General features: G+C 45.2%; 1 protein-coding gene across 3 annotated transcripts in view; it reads left to right on the top strand.

The window, feature by feature from the left end:
• The window catches only part of TOM1 (target of myb1 membrane trafficking protein), a 399690-nt gene that overhangs the window by 145831 nt on the left and 231347 nt on the right, over positions 1-22512 (top strand). For all 3 annotated transcript variants that reach the window (XM_078684134.1, XM_078684131.1, XM_078684127.1), the window contains exon 3: positions 22398-22476. In XM_078684134.1, coding sequence (XP_078540260.1) covers positions 22398-22476 — 79 coding nt within the window. The remainder of the gene's footprint in view (positions 1-22397; positions 22477-22512) is intronic.

The following is a 22512-nucleotide window of genomic DNA, read 5'->3' as shown; positions in this document are numbered from 1 at the left end:
GAGCGTGCGAGTGAAGTCTCAGACAACGTTGTATGGCCATTGATAAATGTTATCCGGCCTTGCCGCCTTCTCCTCCGAAAGTAATTGAAGATCTTGAAAAAGATCCTTTGATCTCTCATTTACTGAGATTGCCACCCCCTTATGTGCAGGGTGCTACTGCGCCTCCATTACCCCCGGTTGTTCCACCCTTTGTTGTTCAACCTCCTGCTGTTGTTCAGCCACCCGGTGCTCCACAGATGGTTTTGCCTCCTACTGCGCAACCCATTCTAGGGTCGCCAGCTTTGCTACCAGCTTTGCCTCAAACTCCTTTACCTTCTACTTCTGTATCTTCAACTCCTACTGTTCTTGTCCCTACACCTCTTTTGCCTCAAAATACTTATTCTCCTGATCTTATGTCTGCTTCTTATCCTTCTGCTCGAAAACGAATGACTGAGACTGTTGTTAATCTATTGTCTCCATTGTTTGGGTCACTGAATATGACCCCTGTTTCGGAACGAAAACAGAGTCATAGTCCGCTTCCTAGTTCCGAGGAACGCACAGTGTTGGATTTGTTGGCTCGTAGATGGATTTTAAATGCTTCTAGGTATGATTTGCAAGCGGTTATGGATGTTTTCTTTCAGTGGGAGCCGCCTAAGCAAAGGTACGTTTTTGATGTAATGTGTACTTTTCTTTGTCAGGAATGGGAAGATAATGAGTTGGGTCCGATTCCGCAGGAAGTGCTTGATGTTCAGTCAGAATTTGCCAAAGGGACGATAGTGGAATCTGATGTTACAGATGCCGTGGAGACGATACTTGTTTTTAGGTCTAGATTACCGCCTCAGACATTGTCGGAACCTGATTCCTCTGTTAGGAGGAAAGTGAAGCAGTATCCTATGAGAGAGGTACCCCCTGCATGGAGAGAGGAAGTTGTTGCTAACGTTAATCAGGGTATTCAGGGTGTACCGTCTCATTTTCAGCGAGTATGGGTACATGTTCCTTGGAAGAGAGCAGAGGTCTTAGCTCTTAAGCAGACTTTACCTGACCCCCGTAAGAATCCTGCCGGTTATTACAAGGAGTTGTCTCAGACAGTTGATGCGTGTATTATGAATTTAGCTGACATAGATATGTTGATGGGTAATGTAGTTCCTCAACCTTTGTGGGCGAAGATTCGTCATGAGAATCATGCGCAAGAATTAGGAAATACGTGGGCTAATATTGTTGCTGCAGATGGTCGGCAAGTAGGAGGTGCCAAACCTAAGTCCTTAGTTGCAGAATTACCTGGTAGGATTACTAATTTAATGAGAACTATGATGCCTCCTTTATGAGTGAATTGGGATAAGTTAGCAGCATGCAAACAAAAGAAAGACGAGAGTGTGTCTGATTTTTTTCACGAGGTTTGAAGAAACGTTTATTGATCATAGTGGTCAGGATATAAGCACTGAAGGTGGTCAAAGGTTGTTGGTGGACAAATTTGTCTTTAATTTGCTTCCCGAACTTTCTAATAAGTTAAAGGACTCTGAGAGTTCATGGGCTGTTTCTTCGTCGGCCCAGATATTGGCTACTGCACAATATTATGAGAATAGGGATAAAGATGAGAAGGATAAAGCAGAGAAGAAAACTAAAGATCTAAAGACGAAGGTTCTTTTGCAGCAAGCTTATCCGCCTCGTCAGAATCAGCCTCAGATTCAGCAACCTCCACAGTTTCAGAGATTGTTACAGAAGCCTGAGCCTTATGCTCCGCGATTCTTTCCTGGTCCTAATCAGTGTGCTTATTGCAGAGAGGAAGGTCATTTCAAGAATAGTTGCCCGGCTTTGTTACAGCGTGCGAATGGCGTATCTGGTCAGAGATGTCGTGGTGGTTTCCAGCAAGCTCCTAGGGGTAGGGGACGTGGTGTGTTACCCCAGAATGAGCGTTCCTCTTCCCTGCAGAATTCTGTGAATTATTTCGACAGACAGAATGTTCCGAGTAGTCAGTCTGCACAGTACTATGTTGATGATTATTATGTCGAGAGTGAGAGTGCTGTTTATAATGATAGTTAGGACAGCCATGGGCAAAGAGAGGGAGTAGTGCCAGTTCCAGTAGACCAGAGTGGACCTTATGTTGAAGTGATTACATCAGGTGTGGCAGAACCTTTTCTTTTGGATACTGGTGCGACGAAGAGCTCTATTATGCTCTCTAAACTTCCTGGCGCACCTTTGTCTGGCTTGACCAATGTTTCCGTAGGATTTTCAGGCGCCCCAGTTCGTAATCCGGTTTCTAGTCCTTTGTCCCTTTTTATTGTTCCTTGTGAATTGGAAGCTCCACTTATTCTAACGACTGGTTGTGGTGAGAATCTGTTGGGTTTGGACTTGCTGAAAAGACTGCATGCGACATTACATTGCTCTCCTTCGGGAGTACATCTTACCTTGGGTAAGAAAGTGATTTCTCCGATGTATTTGTCTAAAGATTGCCTTCCACTGGAATTGCGTTCTCTTCCTGATACGGCCATTCTGGTTATGCTGGATTTGTCGGCGGCTTTTGACACCGTCCCTCATGAAGGTCTCCTTTTAAGACTCCAGGAGATCGGCTTTCGAGGGACGGTGTTGAACTGGTTTAAGTCATTTCTGACCGGCCGCCGGCAAGTGGTCTGGGCACCGCCGTTTTCCGCTGAAATGCCGCCGCTGGAGGTGGGGGTGCCGCAGGGCTCTATTCTAAGCCCTGCGCTTTTTAACATCTATATGGCCCCTCTGGCGGCGGTTGCGGAATCTTTTGGCGCCCAGATCATTACTTACGCTGATGACACCCAGTTGCTCTTCACATCTGAGAAGGGGAGGGACTTTGATGGCCCACGGATTAGAGACTGTCTGGGAGCCGTTTTTACCTGGTTCCAGCGCCACAGCCTAAAATGCAACCCCGACAAGTCGGAGTTGCTTTTTTTTGGTTGTCCACCAGATCCTGGCTGGAAGGCCTGGTGGCCTTCAGACATGTCTCCGCCGGACACGGCCTCTTCCAAAGCAAAAAATCTGGGCTTTGTGATTGATGACAGCCTTACCTTTGGTCCTCAGATTACCGGGCTGACCGGAAAATGCTTCGGTCTTTTGAAAATGTTACGGAAATTTCTTCAGTTGCTGTCACTGAAGCACAGAAAGATCATTGTGCAGGCCTTGATAGGTTTGCGTTTAGACTATGCGAACGTTCTCTACCTTGGCCTTCCGAAGTATCTCTTGACGCGACTGCAGATTGTGCAGAATTCTGCGGCTAGAGCCATTTTTGGTCTCCAGCGCAGGGCCGGAGCCACAGAATTACTGAAAAAACTGCACTGGCTCCCAGTCGCTAAGAGGATCGTCTTTAAGGCGCTTACCTTTGCCTTCAAGGCCCTTCACCGGATTGGCCCTAAATATCTACAGAAGCGTCTGGCTTTCTATGTACCTCGTAGGACACTACGTTCTGCGACTTTGTTCAAAGCTCTGACTCCTTCCATCTGCCGGGCTAGAATCGGAGGATGCTCTTTTCGCTTTCTAGCGTCTCAAGGCTGGAATGACATGCCTGTTTTGCTCAGGAAAGCCGAGAACTTGCTCTCTTTTAGGAAAGGTTTAAAAACTTGGCTTTTCATTCAGTAATGGTCTTTTGTGTTTTCTTCTGTTTCTGTAGTGTTATGTCTCTTTCAGAATGAGGGCTCTTTGTCAAAGCGCCGGGACACTCCCAGGAGTAGCCGTGCGCTATAAAAGAGCATTTTTAACATAACATAACATAACATACACTTTGGGCTACAGGTCCCAATGATGTTGGTCTCTTGCAGATTCCACCCTATGTTGTTACCTTTAAGTCGAATGCTAGGCTACCTCGTATTCCCCAATATAAAATATCGAGCGATGGCGAGAGAGCTCTTCTAGCAATTATTTATGATTTGGTTGAGAAGGGTGTAATTGAAGAAACGAGAGGTAACGTGTGTAACAGTCCTGTTCTGCCTGTCCTTAAGCGTACCGATGCTTCTCAGCCACCTGTGTATCGGTTTGTGATCGATCTTTGAGAAGTGAATAAGATTGTGGTGCCACAGTTTCCTGTTGTCCCTGATATCACTGCTTTGTTGACTCTGATTCCTGCTTCGGCAGCCTGGTTTTCTGTTATCGACTTGAAGAATGCTTTCTTCAGTATTCCAATTGCCGAGGAAAGTAGAGATATTTTCGGCTTCTCTTTAGGAGGCCACAGCTTCCGGTTTAAGAGAGCTCCTCAAGGTTATTGTGAAAGTCCCTCCATCTATAGTCAGGCGTTGAAAACTCAGCTTTATGGTTTTGTGTTGCCTACTGGTGCTACTCTTATTCAGTACGTTGATGATTTGCTGATTACTGCTGATGACGAAGAGATTTGTAAAGAAGCTACTCTTTCTTTGTTATGACATTTGTCTGACCTTCATCATAAAGTGTCACCTTCAAAGTTACAGTATTGCCGACAAGAAGTAACCTACTTAGGTCATCTCTTGTCGAAGGAGGGAAGAAGGTTGACCCCAGAACGAATTCAAGCGATTGCACAAATGAGAGTGCCATCCACACAGAGAGAAGTGCGTGCCTTGTTAGGTATCACCTCGTATTGTAGGCAGTGGATCCCCAACTTTTCCTAGCTAGCGAAACCTCTGTTGGCGCTGACTCTTAAAGATACTCCGTATCCTCTCCCTTGGTCTGCTGAATGTCAAAAAAGTTTTTCTGAATTACGTGATGCATTGTGTTCGACTCCGGTGTTGGGTACTCCTGATTACAGTAAACCTTTCACGTTGTATGTTCACGAGAGAGAAGGTTGTGCATTGTCAGTGTTGACGCAACAATTTGGAGACAAGCAGCATCCATTTGCGTATTTTTCAGCTACGTTAGATCCGGTAGCTAGAGCGTTGCCGAGTTGTCTGAGAGCTGCAGCGGCTGTTTCTATCCGACAGTCTGCTGGTTTGGTATTGGATAATAAGTTGATTGTGATGGTCCCACATGCAGTGGATACCTTATTGAATAGGACTAAGACTCAGCACCTTACTAGTGCACGTCTGTCAGGTTATGAGCTGACTCTTCTGGCTAGCCATGTTCACATTAAGAGATGTAATGTGTTGAATCCAGCTACGTTGTTGCCGATTTCTGTAGAGACAGATGCTCAAGAACAGCATGATTGCTTTCTTTGGACAGAGGAAGAAACGAAGGCTGGAGTTGATTTGAAAGATACTCCTCTTACGAATGTTGATGGTACCCTATGGGTAGATGGTACGTGTTTCAAGCTTCCGAATGGTGAAACGACTGCGGCATATGCCGTCACAACTTTACATACAGTTGTTGAGACAGCACGTATAGCACAGAATTCTGCGCAAGCAGCAGAGTTGATTGCATTGACTAGAGCGTGTGTGTTGTCCGAGGGAAAGCGAGTGAATGTTTATACTGATAGCCAGTATGCGTTTGGTGTTGCCCATAGTTTCGGATGTTTGTAGAGAGAGAGAGAGGATTTCTTACTTCCCATGGTACGAAAATTCAGCATGGGCAATTAGTGAATGAACTTCTGGAATCACTTACTCTCCCAAAGCAGATTGCAATTGTGAAGTGTAGTGCGCATAAGAAGGTTGTGGATGATGTAGGTCGAGGAAATGTGTTTGCGGATGAAGTTGCGAAGGAAACGGCGAAAGACATGATGAGCCGTATGTATGTTGGGTTATGGCTGGTGGAATGTGTGAAGACACAATAGAAAGTGTGAAGATAATTCAGGCTGAAGCTACGGAAAAAGAAGTGAGTGTGCGGAGAGAAACTACGGGTATGTTGGATCCAACGTGTTGTTGAGTTGTCAGAACACCAGCGATGGTTGTTGCCAGATGCGTATGTGTTCCCAGTGGTTACTATGGCTCATGGAATGGCTCACATTAGCTCGAAAGGGATATGCATGTTGTTGACCCCAGTATGGCAGAATGCTGGAATTCCGAAATGTGCTGAGAATGTGGTGAAACATTGTATGATTTGTTTGAAGTACAATCCTGGAAAGTGAACTCCAACTCCAGCTGGTCATTTTGCTCCTCCAACGTATCCGTTTGAAGTGATACAGCTAGATTACATTCACATGGAGAGATGCAACAATTTGAAGTATGTCCTTGTGGTTGTTTGTGCCTTTTCCAGATGGATAGGGGCCTACCCCCTAAAGGATAATGCTGCCTTGTCTACAGCCAAGGCTTTGCTCAAGGAGTATTTCACTAGATATGGTTTGCCGAGAATTGTATGGAGCGACAATGGGAGTGAATTTGTGGGTCAAATCATGAAGAAAGTGTGTGCGGGTTTGGGTATCCATCAGAAATTTCATGTTGCGAATCACCCCCAGTCTGCTGGACTTGTCGAGTGCTATAATGGCACCTTGAATCTGAAGCTAGCTAAGATACAAGCGAGCACTGGTCTTACATGGCCAGATGGCTTGCCGTTGGCTCTTTTGTCAACAAGGACGACAGTGCATTCTTGTGTGGGACTTAGCCCATACGAAATAGTCTTTGGTCGTCCGGCCAATGTTTGGGGTGTGCCAAGGCCTAAGAAGTATAGTGACATCGAGTACCCTATGTTGGTGGATTATTACATGACTTGACTGCTAAATTACGTGTTCTCCACCAACAGGTCTATGATAGTTTGCCGACAGCTACTGCAGATCCAGGCCATACCATTCAACCTGGAAACTACGTGCTTACGAAGAATTTTCAACGAACTAAGAACTTGGAACCGAGATGGACTGGACCACATTTGGTCCTTTTGGTCACTAGAACTGCAGTTCGGGTAGCTGGTAAAAAAAACTGGGTGCATGCCACCCATTGCAAAAAAGTTCCTTTGCCCCTACCGTATGATAAGTGGGTGAGGGATGGAATAGCCGATTCTGAATGTGAAAGGATTCCTAGATTTGTACCTTTTAGTGATGCACATTTGACATGGACTCAGTCAGAACGCGAGGATGATGACATTCTGCAAGCTGCTGTGCCTTCCCATCTGAAACTCGACACAACGAATCCGGAAACACTTTTTCAAGAGCAAAGAGCGTTACAATCTGAGACCGAGAAAGGATAAATCAATGGACAAATAAAACTTGAATTTTTTGTTGTGAGTTACACCTTTTCAGATCAAGAGACTTTTTTTCTTTTTCTTTTTCGAGTCACCATCCGGACTCCGCTGCAGGGTCGCGGGTGAGCCGCGTATTGACATAAGGTCTGTGGTTCATGGTCGTTAGTACGATCTTGACGCACACTTAAGTGAAGAAGGTAATAGCCGTGAGCAGCACGTTAGAGGATGGAGTCTTTTGAATCTGATAAGAGTGTTGAGAGAACTGATTTTAAAATGAGAATGTGTATATTGGTCCGTAGCAAATGTTTTTTGATATTGTGTTTTTTAATGCTTTTAAATATTATATTGGCTTGTGTGGGTTGGATTGTCTATGCTACACAACAGACGCTTGCAGTTACGTCCCAACCTACTCTTTCTTTTTCGACTGTTTCCCCACATGAGTTTCATACGTTGCCTGAACATGAACAGACACGAAGATCAGAATTTGTGAACAATTCGTTTATACAGATGTTGCATCAGCATCAGCTAGTCGTAAATACCACTAATTGTTGAGTTTGTGGTCTTATGCCACATACGACAGATAAGGGAATGCCATATTTGGTTTTGCCTTTTTCGCCTAATGGGTCAGTATGGGCACTCCACGCAATGTTTATCTATGCGAATGAAGCATCTCCTGTACGTTCCGTCAAAGATAATGCGAGTAATAATGCCTTGATACAGGGAATAGTAGATATGATCAGAGATATTGATGCTATTAATGCTATCCCTAAAGATGAGGTACGAGCATATGTTGGTTGGAACAAGACTGGATATAGTATTAGTCTGACAGAGAAGGAGAGACGGAAAAGGTCTCTCCCTATTTGGATTGTACCCCACCGAGGTCATTTTTGTCTGCAAGGTAATGGTCAGAATCCGAGAGCTCAGCTTGGTAAGAGTGTGTGTGTTCACACCTATGTCTATACATCCCAGAAATCTCCACCGTTCGTGCCAGCTAAAGGCACGTATTTTGTTTGTTACGACAGAGCATATACATGGTTGCCTCCTGATTTTTCAGGCACATGTTATGTGGCATTTTTGCTTCCCCCTACGTACACTGCTGTTTTCAATTACCATAAGACAAGATATGGTAGAGGTGTCATCGATGCGAGAGACACTGTTGCACAAGAAGTTGGAGACTTCTTTAAGGGTTTCGTGCCCTTTTGGGGTCCTATGGCTAATAGTAGGAATATTCGTCAGCTTACGAGAGTGGTTGAGGCCACTATAAATGAAACTGCTGGTGCCCTTAGCAATATTACAGCTGAGCTTCAAGCGGATCGTCTTATGACATTACAAAACCGTATAGTTTTAGATATTATACTTGCAGATAGAGGTGGGGTATGTAAATTGATCGGGTCTAGTTGCTGTGTTTTCATACCAGATGATGCCCCGACAGTGTACCAAGCCATCTTGAAGTTACATAAGTTCGCTGAGTCTATACATGTAGACGAAGGGAACTGGTCATTGATGGAATGGTTTTGGGGACTGTTGTCCAGATGGGGATGGAAGATTCTGATGTTCCTTGGTATGGCTTTAGCTATCCTTTTCTCGTGTTGTTTATGCATCCAGTGTGGTCCCGCCATTTGTAGTCTTTGTGCTACAATGTGTGTGAGAAGACCTATCCCGAGAAAGCAAAGGATAATAAGATGATGCTACAGCAACACCTTGATCACCTGATGAGAATAGACATAGACCTGGATTCAGATTGACATGACTTTAGGTTATTGCCTACGTAATGGCAAAAGGAGGGCTGAGGTTCTGTAATTCTCGAACCTGACTCCATTTTGTGTTGCCCTCACGTAGGCCTGTGAAAGAGGCCCGGCGAACAAGTGCCCTGCCCTTCTGAGTTCATGTAAACATTAATTAGGTTTCTTTCGACTCTGAAAGAACTGCAGAGAAACTGACCTATTCACCTGAAACTGACCTCGCAAAGCCAATTTCCCTTGGTTTGATCCTTGTCTAAAATTGCCACTTAACGTTTAGGACCTCGTTAACCTTTAGTTTCCTTGCACATGTTTTATCTTGTTCAGCATCTATTACGGTTTCCTTTATGTTCTGACATTATATGGGTTGTGCTTTTCAATTATAAATTTGTCCGGCTTGCAAAGATTGAATTTGGGACATTCCTAATAATTAACTTTTGGGTTGGGTTACTGTAAATTGGGTTTTTGTTAATGTGATACTCAGTTAGAAAATGTGTCCTATTGGTCAGAATTTTGCGCAGTGGGTGTGCATTTGTAATGAGTAAAATATGTATAAAAAGAGATGTCTTGCTCTACGAAAATTGAGCAGTCTCCTGAGTTGTACACCGTGTTGTATTGCTTGGTTTACTGTTACTAGCTGCAGCTAATAAATTTGATCTTTGACACCATCCAGAAGTATTCCGTGTCTCTGTATTCCAAGACAGGAGAATCCGAAGACTTCGGGTGTGTCCCTGGCACCGCTGGGTTCTAAGAAAACCCGGTTCTTCACCGTCCTGGTCAGCTTCATTTGTGTCTTCTAGCTGTGAATCATGCTCCTCTGCACGCACTCCCCCTCCCTTCTCCCCCTCCTCCTCGTCTGTTTTATTTGTGTCTTCTATCACTGTGAATGCTCCTGCTTCCACCAGGCACACACACCATCAGTCGTCAGTGCACGCTTTCACCAGGCACACACACCACCAGCCGTCGGTGCCCGCTTCCACAAGGCACACACACCACCAGCCGTTAGTGCACGCTTCCACCAGGCACACACACCACCAGCCGTCAGTGCACGCTTTCACCAGGCACACACACCACCAGCCGTCAGTGCATGCTTCCACCAAGCATACACACCACCAGCCGTCAGTGCACGCTTTCACCGGGCGCACACACCACCAGCCGTCAGTGCACGCTTTACCCAGGCACACACACCACCAGCCATCAGTGCAGCAGGCAGGCTCTTCTCACAGTTTCTTTGTAAATATGTGTTCGATGCCTGGGAGGGAGTGGGTCGAGTTTCCTTAAACCATGCTGAGTATGCAGGTGCAGTGCATAAACTCCTGTGTGAGTGAGTCCTGCTGCCTGGGGCTCACTCACTCCACACTTGTAAATTGCGCCTGCACCAGGCTTTTTCTCATTTGCAAAGTTCGGCGCATGCGCACAGCTAGGCAGTCCCAACACCCACGGGAATGACAGCTTCTTACAACCAGAATAGAAACAACATTCAGAGCAAGGAAAACAAGTTCATTTGATGCAAAGAACTGTTAACAAAAACCATGTCCAGCTATTGTAGATCTAGCAACTTAAACAAAACAGCAACAAAAACCAAACCAGCATTGGCATAGCCAATAGGTCTCGCTTTTTGGACCCTATAAATATTTAGTTATGCAGCAGAATATCCTTGGTGCAACAACACCAACTGTTGCATGGCTAAACACTTATAAGGTCCCAAATGCGAGACCTATTGGCTTTGCCAATGCTTGTTACTCTTACTAATGGGGAAAAACAGCTGATCGGTTAATATTATATTTATATCAGACATTGTGCCACATACAACCTGAGGAGCACAAAACAGCTCCAGCTCTCCCTCCGGCTGGATAATGGGTAGTAGTCCAAGAAGGGCAGGCATTTCCAGGCTGCCCCAGAACCAATCCCTATCCCTTTCAAACCCCAGCTGTACCAGGGGTTCATCCCAGAGCCTCGCCATGATCTCAGCCTCCACCACACATGGTTTAGAAGAGATCGACCCGAAGCATAAGGAAGGCGCGTATGCGTGTTTTCATTGGAGTTCATAGAAGTGTACAAGGCCTTGCCTTGGAGTACAGTGAGTGACTGAGGATGTTCAGTGTCATTCTTCACCACTGGAAATCCATATAGGCTGGCCTTGGAAAGAGTGATCTGCTCTCTCCGCTTGAGCTGATGCCAGTTATGAAAGAACCTGTTAGCACCATAGGAAAAACTGTGACAGCGAGAGCCTGGCTGGGAACTGTAAGCATGGCACATCATTTCCGGCTGGATGGAGATGATACTACAGGCCTTCACTATATCAGAGACCCACCAATTCACTGATCGCTCATGGCCTTCCCAAAAGCCCGGCATTTGTTTTTTTACAGTTTTGAGCATTGAGGTGTGTGCATCCCTGAAGACTGCCCCCTAACATGGCAGCCCAGCGCCGGGGACTGCTCATACTTCTATAAACACATTAAGGCGCCATTGAGCTCAACAGATACTTATCTGCATCCACCTTTGAATATTGGAGGCCTGATTGTCCTGCCAGGCCTTCAGTTTGCAACAAACAAGCATTGGCAAAACCAACAAGTCTTGCCTATGCAAGAGCTATTGGCTTTGCCAATATGTTTCAGCTATATTGTACACCAGCTTGGCTAAAAATTAGTGGTGTAAAGGAGAGTGGTGTGGAGTAGAGTGTGTGTTATGGAGTGGTGTAGCGAGTTGTGGAGTGGTATAGAATGGAGTGGCATGGAGTGGAGTGGAGTGGTATAGTGTTGTGGAGGGAGTAGTGTTTCATAGAGTTGTGTGGTGTAGAGTGTCAGAGTTTTTTGGCATAGAGTGTTGTGGCGTGGTGTAGAGCAGAGTGGAATGGCATAGAAGGTTTTGCATAGAGTAGAGTAGAGTGGTGTAGAGCGGAGTAGATTGTCATAATGTGGACTGGCATAGAGTAGAGTACTGTAGTGGAGTAGCATAGTGTGTAAGAGTGGAGTGGTATAGAGTGGCAAGGAGTTGAGTGTAGTAGAGTGGAGTTGTGTGTTGTAGAATAAAGTGGAGCAAAGTGGCATAGAGGGAGTTGAGTAGAGCATTGTAGAGTGGGGTAGTGTTTTAGAGTGGCGTGGAGTAGAGTGTTATAGAGTGGAGTGGCAAAGAGTGGAGTAGAGCATTGCTGAGTGTTTTAGAGTGTCGTGGAGTGTTGTAGAGTGACCTAGAGTGAAGTGGCATAAAGTACAGTGGTGCAGAGTGGAGTGGTGCAGCGTAGATTGCAGTGGTGTAGAATGCAATGGTGGATTGTGGAGTGGCGCAGGGTGGAGTAGAGTGCAGTGGTATAAAGTAAAGTGTTTCAGGTTACAGTGAAGTGGTGCAGGGTAAACTGGAGTGGTACACAATAGAGTGCAGAGGTGTAGAGTGGCATAGCGTGCAGTAGCATAGAGTTGCAATGGCATGGAGTGCAGTGGTGCAGAGTAAATTAGAGTAAAGACTAGCAACAATGTCTCAACTGGATTCAATGAGAAAGGCAAATACATTGGTATGCACACAACATTACAAGAAGAAGAGAGGGAGCACTGTGAGCATAAATTGTGATGGCAACCAGCTGACACCGCACACTTTTGTGGCGGTCCGGATTTAATCGGCGCCATTTCAGCCCTTCGATTTACTCGAGCTGACAACTGACTTCAAAAACACGGTACCCCTGGTTGGACCGCCGCAGTGGATCGGGGATCATACCCTGCTTACAAAGCAATCAAGGACCTCTCCAATAGCCAATAGACCAATTCCAGTTTGAATTTAGCAGACGCCTCCCATGCTGCACCATACCCAGGTTTCCTTTCATCCATGTTGATACCTGGTTCTACCATAGGTATCATCCCTTACCTCGCGTAGATGGTATCCACAATATGCCATACCCTTGTCTCGTTCCCCACACGCTGGCACTAGTTGATTCACCGTCACCTGCCTTGTTTGCTCCCTTGATCTACAGCACTCCAATACTTTGGCAATCCGGTCCTGATGATGGTTCTAAATAAATAGGACCGAAATGCCATCGACCTACCTCTGAGCGCAACTCACTGCGCACATTGCACTCTGGTTCTTCATTGTACAGTCATTGTATATAATTATCCATGCTGAACCATTGATCACTGTATATAACTTTTTGCCACTTTGTCACTTTGCGCCTTCTGCTGTTTTTTGCACTAGTCACTTGCGCCATCACTCTCCTTGTCACAAGCACAACGTGCAACAAGCCCCTTTGGGTTGCCAACACAATTTATGCTCACAGTGCTGTTATAACTGTTCTGTATAAACTGTGTTATTAAATATATGATGCCATGAGCACTTTTGAACTACCAGGAGTCTCCCTCTCTTCTTCTTGTAATGTCGTGTACATACCAATGTATTTGCCTTCCTCGTTGAATCCAGTTGAGACATTGTTGCTAGTCCTTACTTACTCACCCAGATCTCAACCCGGTCAATGGGTTATACTCCTGTTGTTATTTACTGAGTAAATTAGAGTGGCATAGAATTTTGTGTTGCAGAGTGCATTGGCGTAGAGATGAGTTGTGCAGAGTAGTGTGCAGTGGCATAGAGTGCAGTCTTGCAGAGTAGAGCATGGCATAGACTGCAGTGGCGTAGAGTGTTGCAGAGCAGAGTGCTGTAGCGAGCAGTGGCAAGCAGTACCCTGTTGCAGAGTAGAATAGACTGGTGCAGATTTCAATGGTGTAAAGTGCAGTGGCGTAGAGTGTTGTAGAGTATAGTGGTGTAGAGTTCAGTGGTGCAGAGCAGTGGCGTAGAATGGATTTGTTCTGAGTAGAGTGGTGTAGAGTACATTGGGGAGAGTGCAATGGTTTAGAATAGAGTGGCATAGAGCGCAGTGGAATGAAGCAGAGTGGGGTAGATTGGCGCAGCATAGAGTAGAGTGGCATAGCGTGCAGTGGTGTAGAGTAGATTGTTTCAGAGTAGAATGAAGTGGCGTAGAGAGGAGTGGTGCAGGGTAGGGTGACGTGGTATAGGGTAGAATGGAGTGGCAGAGTAGTGGCACAGAATGCACTGGCGTAGAGTGGAATGGTGCAGGGTGCAGTTGAGTATTGTACACTGGAGTGGTGTAGAGTACAGTGGCGAAGAGTGCAGCTTGAGCACCTCAACATGTCGCTAATGCAAATTTAAAATGGGAAGACCAGTCTAGTTACTGCCTGGGCAACAGATTGCAAAGACTGTAATTTTTGCTGACTACTTTGATCAAGATAAGTGCAGGATACAAATGAAAGCAAGGGCAGACATCTAGGAGCAGAGAAAGTTGTATCAGCAAGCTAAAGTACACGTGAGTTCACAAGAGGAGAACATTTTGATGACAGTGGAAAGCATGTGTATTTGCTTTACAGCAACTAACAGCACTATGCCAATTTTAGTGTCCTTTCACGTAAAACTCTAAAATCCAGGTAGAGGCAGCCACTGTACCCACAATAAACCCAGATACGGAAGTCTGATAGGACAAAAGAAGACTCCTTCAGCAACCAGACAGTGGATCCACAAGAATTCTTTTGGCATCCTGTTCTCTTCCTTTCATGTGTTATATGTGGTTTACATACCTCCACAAGAATTCTTTTGGCATCCTGTTCTCTTCCTTTCATGTGTTATATGTGGTTTACATACCTGCCAAGCAGTCACATTATGTGGGGTTCAGAGAAGTAATTTCTGCCCATTTAGTTCAGCTTATTGTTTGCTCCTGGCAGGCATTTCACACCTATTTGCATCTATGCAAGACTAATTAAAATCTTGAAAAAGCTAGAGAACCAATGCAAGTTAGCCTCCAGGAACTTCAGGCAGGGAAGTTATCTTTTGTAAAAGTTACTTTTCCGTAAAATGTATTCAAGATCCAACTATAATATTAATTTGGAATTGTTAATGACTATTAAAAATAGTTGTTTACATTTTTGTTTTGCTAGTCTAATTTCTGATGTATACTATTTCTATTGTATTTATGTACTCTAGTTTTCTACATAGAACAGCTAGGCCTACCTCACTGAAAACAGCTGGTGGGTGTTAGTCACTGTAAGGACATGCAAACATTACATTTCCATGTGTCTACTTTTAAATACCATACACTCTGCCTTCTGGGCTCCAAGGCCTACATAGAGATGACTTATTAATATTCAAGTGGAATGTTCTTAGCTGTCAAAATAGGTTATTTTGATAGTTTTGTTTGTGGTTTTTCCACTACTAGTCTCAGGCTACAATGGTAGGCCTGAAACCATGTTTGTACTGCTACTGTAGGTACTGCCGTCCACTAGTGGTATTCAATGTACATGCCTTGGGTACAGTATGTACCATATACTTGGGACGTATAGGCAATTTAAATATACCAATTAGAACTTTACTAATTTGACCATGTTTAAAGAGGGAGCACAGATACTTTTCTACTGGTTAGTAGGGTATGGTTACTAGAGTTCTAAAGCAGGCAAAAATATAGGTTCCAGCAAAAGGCAAACAATCTGTGGTGACCACGCAGAAAAGGCAGATGTCCTTCCAGGATGGAATTGGAGAAGCTGTGTAATTCTGTTGAGATCGTGCTGGTTGAGGTAACTAGGTGGTTAGCTCCAAGTAGACACCAATGGAGACATTCATCTCAGTGTGAACTTGAGGGCACGGAATAGGGAAATGGTTGTCGATAAATACCCATTGACCAATATATCTGAGATGGTGGCTCTGTTGATCGAGGCACCTATTTTTTAGCCTTTTATCTGCCTTGTGTATACCACCAAATTCAGTTGTACGAAAAATAAAGATTTGACGACATTTCTAACTCCCATGGGGGCTTTCAAATTTGTAACTGTTCCTTTCAGTCCTGTGTCTATAACCTCAGTATTTTTCAAATGGTGACAACAGCTATACCCTGAGATCAGTGGTTAATTTGTAAAATATAAAGTGCTGGGGCTCTCCTCAGAAGGCAGTGCTAACAGGAGAAATGTGCTGGTGCAAACTGCCTCCTGACTAGAGCCCCGGCACTTATAAACCTGGAGAGGATTTGGCCTGATGAGTAGAGCTGCCGATTTCGGAGCTGGAGAACCCGGTTCGAGTCTTGGCGTAGCTCAACAACCTGTATCTCTTGGGAAAATCATGTGCCTTCTAACTAAGGTTGTCCTTAAATGGTGCTATAAGCACCGGTGCCGAGGATTAGGTGCCGATGCTGAGCTTTGGAAAGTACTGGCTCAAATTAAGCACTGCCTGAGATATGGCAGGGTAAAATAATTTCAGAATGATGACCTCATCTATGGAATTTCTTGGCAGTAATGCAGTGAGCATGTTAAGAAGGTTCTTGAAAGATGCAGGGAATTTGAATCGATGCTTGGAGCAGAAAAATGGTGTTGTGGAAAACGGGAAATTTGTGTTTAGGGCCCAACATAACCTCTAGGAGAGTTAGACTGAAAAGGGATTTTGTGGATGTAATAAAAAAGCTAGTAAATCCTTATAACGTAGATTATTTATTCTAACTTTGGTATGGGAAACTTTTACAGTATTTATATCGAGAGACCGAAGACTGGTGTAAAGAATGGTATTAATAATGCTGAGTTCAAATAGGTTACCCTGTGCAGAGAGGAGTTTGACTTGATAAAAATGGAATTGGAAAGAACGCCTGATTTACAAGCCTTTGTGCTGGACAAAAAAAAATATTGTCATTCATGCTAGCTCAAATGGATTAGGGTACAAAAGGGGGTGGTGATGGACGGAGCATCTGAATCAATCAAATACTCACACCCAGTCAAAAGATCTGGGTTTAATCCATCACCGTTCTTTAGCCCACTCTGCCACCCCAGTTCAGACATGGCCATATGCAAATCAGTCTGACCCTGTGCCTCATGGAACAGTCCAGCCCGAACTGCCAAGCCATGTCTTCCCTGGACCGGAAACAAGCTTCCGGGGACCGGTTTCTGGCATTCCAGCCGTCTTCAGCCCGACTTGCTTGAATCCAGTGGCAAAGTGAGCAAGGGACTCGCATCTGAGCATACCCTGCCACACTTATGGCGGCCAAAAGCGGTACAAAAGGGGGTGGTGATGGACGGAGCATCTGAATCAATCAAACACTCACACCCAGTCAAAAGATTTGGGTTTAATCCATCACCGTTCTTTAGCCCACTCTGCCACCCCAGTTCAGACAGGGCCATATGCAAATCAGCCCGACCCTGTGCCTCATGGGAACAGTCCAGCCCGAACTGCCAAGCCATGTCGTCTCTGGACCGGAAACAAGCTTCCGGGGACCGGTTTCTGGCATTCCAGCCGTCTTCAGCCTGGCTTGCTTGAATCCAGTGGCAAAGTGAGCAAGGGACTCACGTCTGAGCATACCCTGCCACACTTATGGCGGCCAAAAGCGGTACAAAAGGGGCTGGTGATGGACAGAGCATCTGAATCAATCAAACACTCACACCCTGTCAAAAGATCTGGGTTTAATCCATCACCGTTCTTTAGCCCACTCTGCCACCCCAGTTCAGACATGGCCATATGCAAATCAGTCTTATCCTGTGCCTCATGGGAACAGTCCAGCCCGAACTGCCAAGCCATGTCTTCCCTGGACCGGAAACAAGCTTCCGGGGACCGGTTTCTGGCATTCCAGCCGTCTTCAGCCCGGCTTGCTTGAATCCAGTGGCAAAGTGAGCAAGGGACTCACGTCTGAGCATACCCTGCCACACTTATGGCGGCCAAAAGCGGTACAAAAGGGGGTGGATTAGGGGGCATTTTGTTACACGTATTGGATGATAGTGAGAAGATGATAGTGTTTATCTCTAGATCCCCGAGGATAGATGAGCTCAGTTTCACAGTAATTGAGAGAGAAGCTCTGGTTGTTAATTAGGCAATAAAAAAAATCAGGAATTTTCTGTGAGTTGAAGTATTTATTGGAAGAATAGTCATAAACCTCCAGAAGAAATATTCACAGGGAAGGATTTAGATGCTGTGTCAGAAAGAATGAGAAGGTGGATAGGAGTACACCTTTAGTGTTGAACACATTCCGGGGGTAATAATGTGTTGTCTTTTGTAGCCAAACTGGTTTCGGCTAATGAGGAGGTAGGCAGTGATGAAGTGGAAGAAAATGGTTGGGTTGACAAAAAGGTTTGTTATGCTACCTGTTGTGCTATGACAGAAGAAGAATGAAAAACAGAATTAGGTTGGGAAGCCACTTTAATTAAAACTTTAAGTATGCTAAAAGTAGGTTGGAGTGACGAGGGTTGTAGGGATTAGATAAAGCTGTTTTAGGAAGTTTAGAGGGGAGTTAGCAGAGAAGAAGGGTTATTGTATAGGGGAACAAGACTAATTCCTCCTACGTCTTTGAGAAAAAAGGTTGATCAAATTAGTTCATGAGGGACAATTGGGTGTCGTACAAGATCAAAGAAAGGGTCAGTGTGGATTTTGGGTGGCCCGGTATGGATCTGGAGGTGGAGGTCCATAATGGCTTGCAATGAGTGCTGCAATAGTGTCAAGGTTCTCAGTACAGTGTGGTGTTGTGCACTTCTGAATAGTTCTTGGGAAGAAGTGGCTTTACATATAGTGGCTCTTTTCATTTCATACCTCTTTATTATAGTGCATCTTTTTTGAGGTGACCAGATGTGTTATGAGTTAGCGACACAAGTGTGAGAAGTTTCATCACATTTTGTAAATAGGTTTTATGTAATGGGGGATTCCCAAGGATGCTATGAACTGATAACAGAGCACAGTTTTGTTCAAAGAAGTTAAATCTCTTCTCGGTGAAAATGGGATCAAACTTAAGAAGTGTGTTTTATACTATCCGGAAAGCAACTGCATTGTCAAAAGATTTAACAAAACCATCAAGGAGAGTACTCCGTAAGAATGAATGGGTTTTACTCGAAGAAGGAAAACCAACACTGAATTGTAGCGCATATATTATTACCTCTTCAAACAGCAGGGAAGATGTGCTTTGAGCTATTTAGGGTAAGGAAGCCAGATACTAAACTGGTTCCAGAGTAGATGAAATGGGTATAGGGTGGGTTGAGGTGTCTGATGACTGGAGGAAAAGAGATTTGGCTTTGTGAGATAGTTGAAAGGTATGTCTTGACAAAAAGAGGGCTTCCAAAACTCGGAATGTGTGTCTGGTTCACTGGGTGAAACTAACATCACTTGTTGGCACACAGTTTTGCCAGCCTCTGTATTTTCAGCTTTTCAGTAAGACCGAGAAGACACAACATGGAAGGATTTTGAACTTGAGCTGAATGTCACTGTGTCTTGGGGTGCAAGAAAATGTGGGAGAAAGCAAAGTGGAAGAGACCGTGTCCCATAGGAAGCAGCAGCTCGATGATTTTTTGGGAGGTTTCAGAAAAAAACTTCCAGAAGTCCTGTTCACTTGCAAACCCACATTTCATTTAGCATTGTTTTTGCATCTGCATTTTCTTACTCTCCCTATTAGTTGCCAGACCCCCCCCCCTCTGTTCTTTTGTAAAATTACAATCTACTGTGCTTGAAAGAAATATATAATATATCTAGCTCACATCTGTGAATCTATATCTTTGCAAATTGTGAGCTGCCTAATTAATATTCATTAGGCCGGTCGATTTGTGATCCCTGCGAATTGGACAATTTGCAAAGCGTCCTATTAGGTCCTAGTAGCACTAATTCGGACTTTATGAGGTTGCATCGCTAAATGCATTCGCATTCTTAAACCAGCCAGTGTGCAAATTGGACATCTTGGTTTACGAATGGATGTTCATACATTAGACTCCTTCAGTTGGAGTTGGTAGGATGTGCAGATTTGAGGGAGGCTGTCCTCTAAATTCCCTCTCACAACTCTAAATTTTCTCTTAGGTTCTCCTTTCACTCCCCTTTCTCTACTCACTTGTCTCAGTCCCAAGACTAGAGGAAGCAGTAAGGGTAGAGTCTATATGTCGGTCTCTAGGAAACGCATCTTACAATGTGTTTCTTGCCACACCTATCGCAGGTATTTCCCATGGATCGCTTTCTTACTGTAACATTAGGTCCCGGCCTGCTGAAGTTTTCACAGACGTGGTTACAAAGGACAAGGACACATCTATAAAGGGTGACATTTTGGAATGCAAAGCATGCACGGTATAACTCGCTAACAAAGGCTGGGGAGGAGTGTATTTCCAGCATTGTAGGATCAGCAAGTGACGCTCGCCTACAGACCGTTGTGTAATGATATGCCTTCTCTCCTCCTTTTCAGCTTTACTCCCTTCCGTCCTTTTCTTTCTACCATCCCTGTCCTTCCATCCCCCCGCTCCTTTCATTCTCCGCTTCGCCTTCGTGTCCCTCTCCATCCTTGCTTCTCTCCTTCGAATCTGGTGTCTTCCCTCTTTTCTGTGGCATTGCCCCCCCTCTCATTCTATTGTGCATTTCCTTTCCTGTTCCAAGTTCTTTGCTATATCCTTCACCCTTCTCTTCCTCTCTCCTTCCATGCCACAGACTCACTCTTTTTTCTTTCCTTCACCAGTCTGGGATTTCTAAGGCTTGCAATTTCTTGTACACACAGGCCACCTGTGTTGGGGTCTTATTATCAGGGCTGCTGACACTTCAACAGTGAAACCCGCAGGAACATCATGGATCTGTTAACTTTCACCCTGAGACTTTACTTGATGAAAGCATTGGAATCCTAAAGGTGAAACAGGGATGGAAAACCTGCAGGAACCTGTGCGAAAACACCATGTACCTCATGTTATTCCCCAAAGTCTCACAATGAGGAGTATCACTCCCTGCCTCCCCACACGGGAGGTACCGGTGTCAGTAACTCATGTGAGGGGGAAATATCAGACCCTGATCCGCCTGACTCGGAATGCCGCCCTGTGTGTGTAATAAGTATATAGGATACATAATAGATAATTGTGTAATGTGGTCCACTAAAGCCGCATATTCGTTTTGGTAGAATTGATAAACCATGAGGTTGAAGGCCGCGTGCTTTGTAAATGTCACCAGACCCCTGAGATGACTTGGTTGAACAATAATATGCATACAACCACTTCTGTACCTTTTTATGTTGCATGGTTTCATTTAGTTCACGAGACATGAAAATGATAACTTTCCCACACCCATATTTTTCATGAAAACAGGACGTTACATATTGTACAGTAATGTTTGTACCTAGTAAAAACGTTCCAAACATTTATTTTTGCTTTTTTTGCTCTATGCTAACAATTGTATGGCAGTACAGAAGCAGTCTTATTCTGTGCCACGAGCTGGTACAGGGTTAGGGTGTGTCCCCCATGAGTCAGACAAGCTCTGCACATTCCTGCGCCTCCACCCAGCCCTTCTCGCTCAGCTGGATTCCAGCGACCACTCCTCAAAGGAGGGACTGGAGCAGCCCACTCGCCTTATGTGGGGGTGGTGGGAGTTCACTCCCATACTGGGATGGCGGATCAGGCCTCACACACAGCCATGTCAACATACAGCAGACCTGGCCGTGCAGTTCGTCTGCGGTTTCTGTGTTTTAGAGCTGCACTATGCACCCCATTTCTGACCCGGAGCGCCTCCTGGTTTTCGGGTACTGGGGCCCCAGTTCTGCTAATGCACCTCCCTCTTGACATGCACCCCATTGGTGCTCTGCAGCATCCCCTGCCATGCAGTGCTTGTACCAGGACACCTCCAGTCCCCCCACGCGCTGCTCCTCTTTCAGTTACCCCTCTTTCATACCCCGTGTGGTTGGTTTTTGCAGAACCAACTGCTCACGGTTGCTTACCAGCGCCATCAAACACTGCAGAATGCTGCAGGGCCGCAGGGCCGGCCTTAGGCATGTGCAAGCTGTGCACCTGCACAGGGCCACCAAACCCCAGGGGCCACCACGCCAATATATATCCTTAATATATTAATCCTCTGAGGATGGATATATATTTGTGTGGCTGCCCCTGGCAGGGTTTTGGCGGCCTCCGACTTTGTTCCGCTTCCAAACATCCGAACCCCCCCTCTTCACTGGCCTCCGGGCTCGCCCCGCCCGCACCCCCTCTACCGGGGCCCCCTACCTACGCTCCCTGCCCATGGCCACCATGAGCCTAGAGCCGCCCCTGAGGGCCGGCAGGACTACAGCGCTGTCGTGCGGCGAAATCTCCTACTCTCGGGGAAAAAACTGCAGCATAAATGTAGGACACTTTGAATTTATTTAACAAAACAGTGAGATTCTTTTTTGTAAAAAGTAACAAATGAAATGTTCTTTTGCATGGTAACTTTAAGAAAATGGCGCACAAAGTTATCAAAATAGACTTAATATGAAGTCATAGCGGAATGGCTGCTTAGGATAAGGGAGAGCTGGGTTAGAGTAAGGTATGGAATTAGAGTTAGGTTTAAGGTTTAGGTTGGAGTGTGGATTGAGTTCAAGGTAAGCGATCGGGGTAAGGAATGAAGGGTTACGGTCAAAGGTAAAGGTTCTATATTGGTTAAGTGGCATAGGTGTTGAAACGTGCCCTTTTACAACAAAATTATCGGATTTCTCAATGAAATATATACCACATATTTTCTCACTATTTATTTGACCAGGAATTGTGTTAATCGAACATCTTTGTATACAGATAAGTAATCAGCCTAGCCGAGGTTTGAGCTGCAACCTATTTAAACCTTGAGTCTGTGCTGAGGGATGGGCGCTGAGGGGCCCTGTAAAATGGACTAGTCCACCACAGTACCCACCTCTCCTGAGTAGCTCTTCTACTCTTCTCTCCCTTCTAGGCCCAAGGACGCCATCCGAGCCCTGAAGAAGAGGATCGTGGGGAACAAGAACTTCCACGAGGTGCTTCTGGCTCTGACGGTGAGGAACACTGGCAGGAAATGTATCCCGACAAAC

This window comes from Lissotriton helveticus, chromosome 1_1 (assembly GCF_964261635.1).
Source record: "Lissotriton helveticus chromosome 1_1, aLisHel1.1, whole genome shotgun sequence".
Taxonomy (NCBI): domain Eukaryota; kingdom Metazoa; phylum Chordata; class Amphibia; order Caudata; family Salamandridae; genus Lissotriton; species Lissotriton helveticus.
Note: the sequence above shows the minus strand (reverse complement) of the source record. Positions and strands in the feature narration are given on the sequence as shown.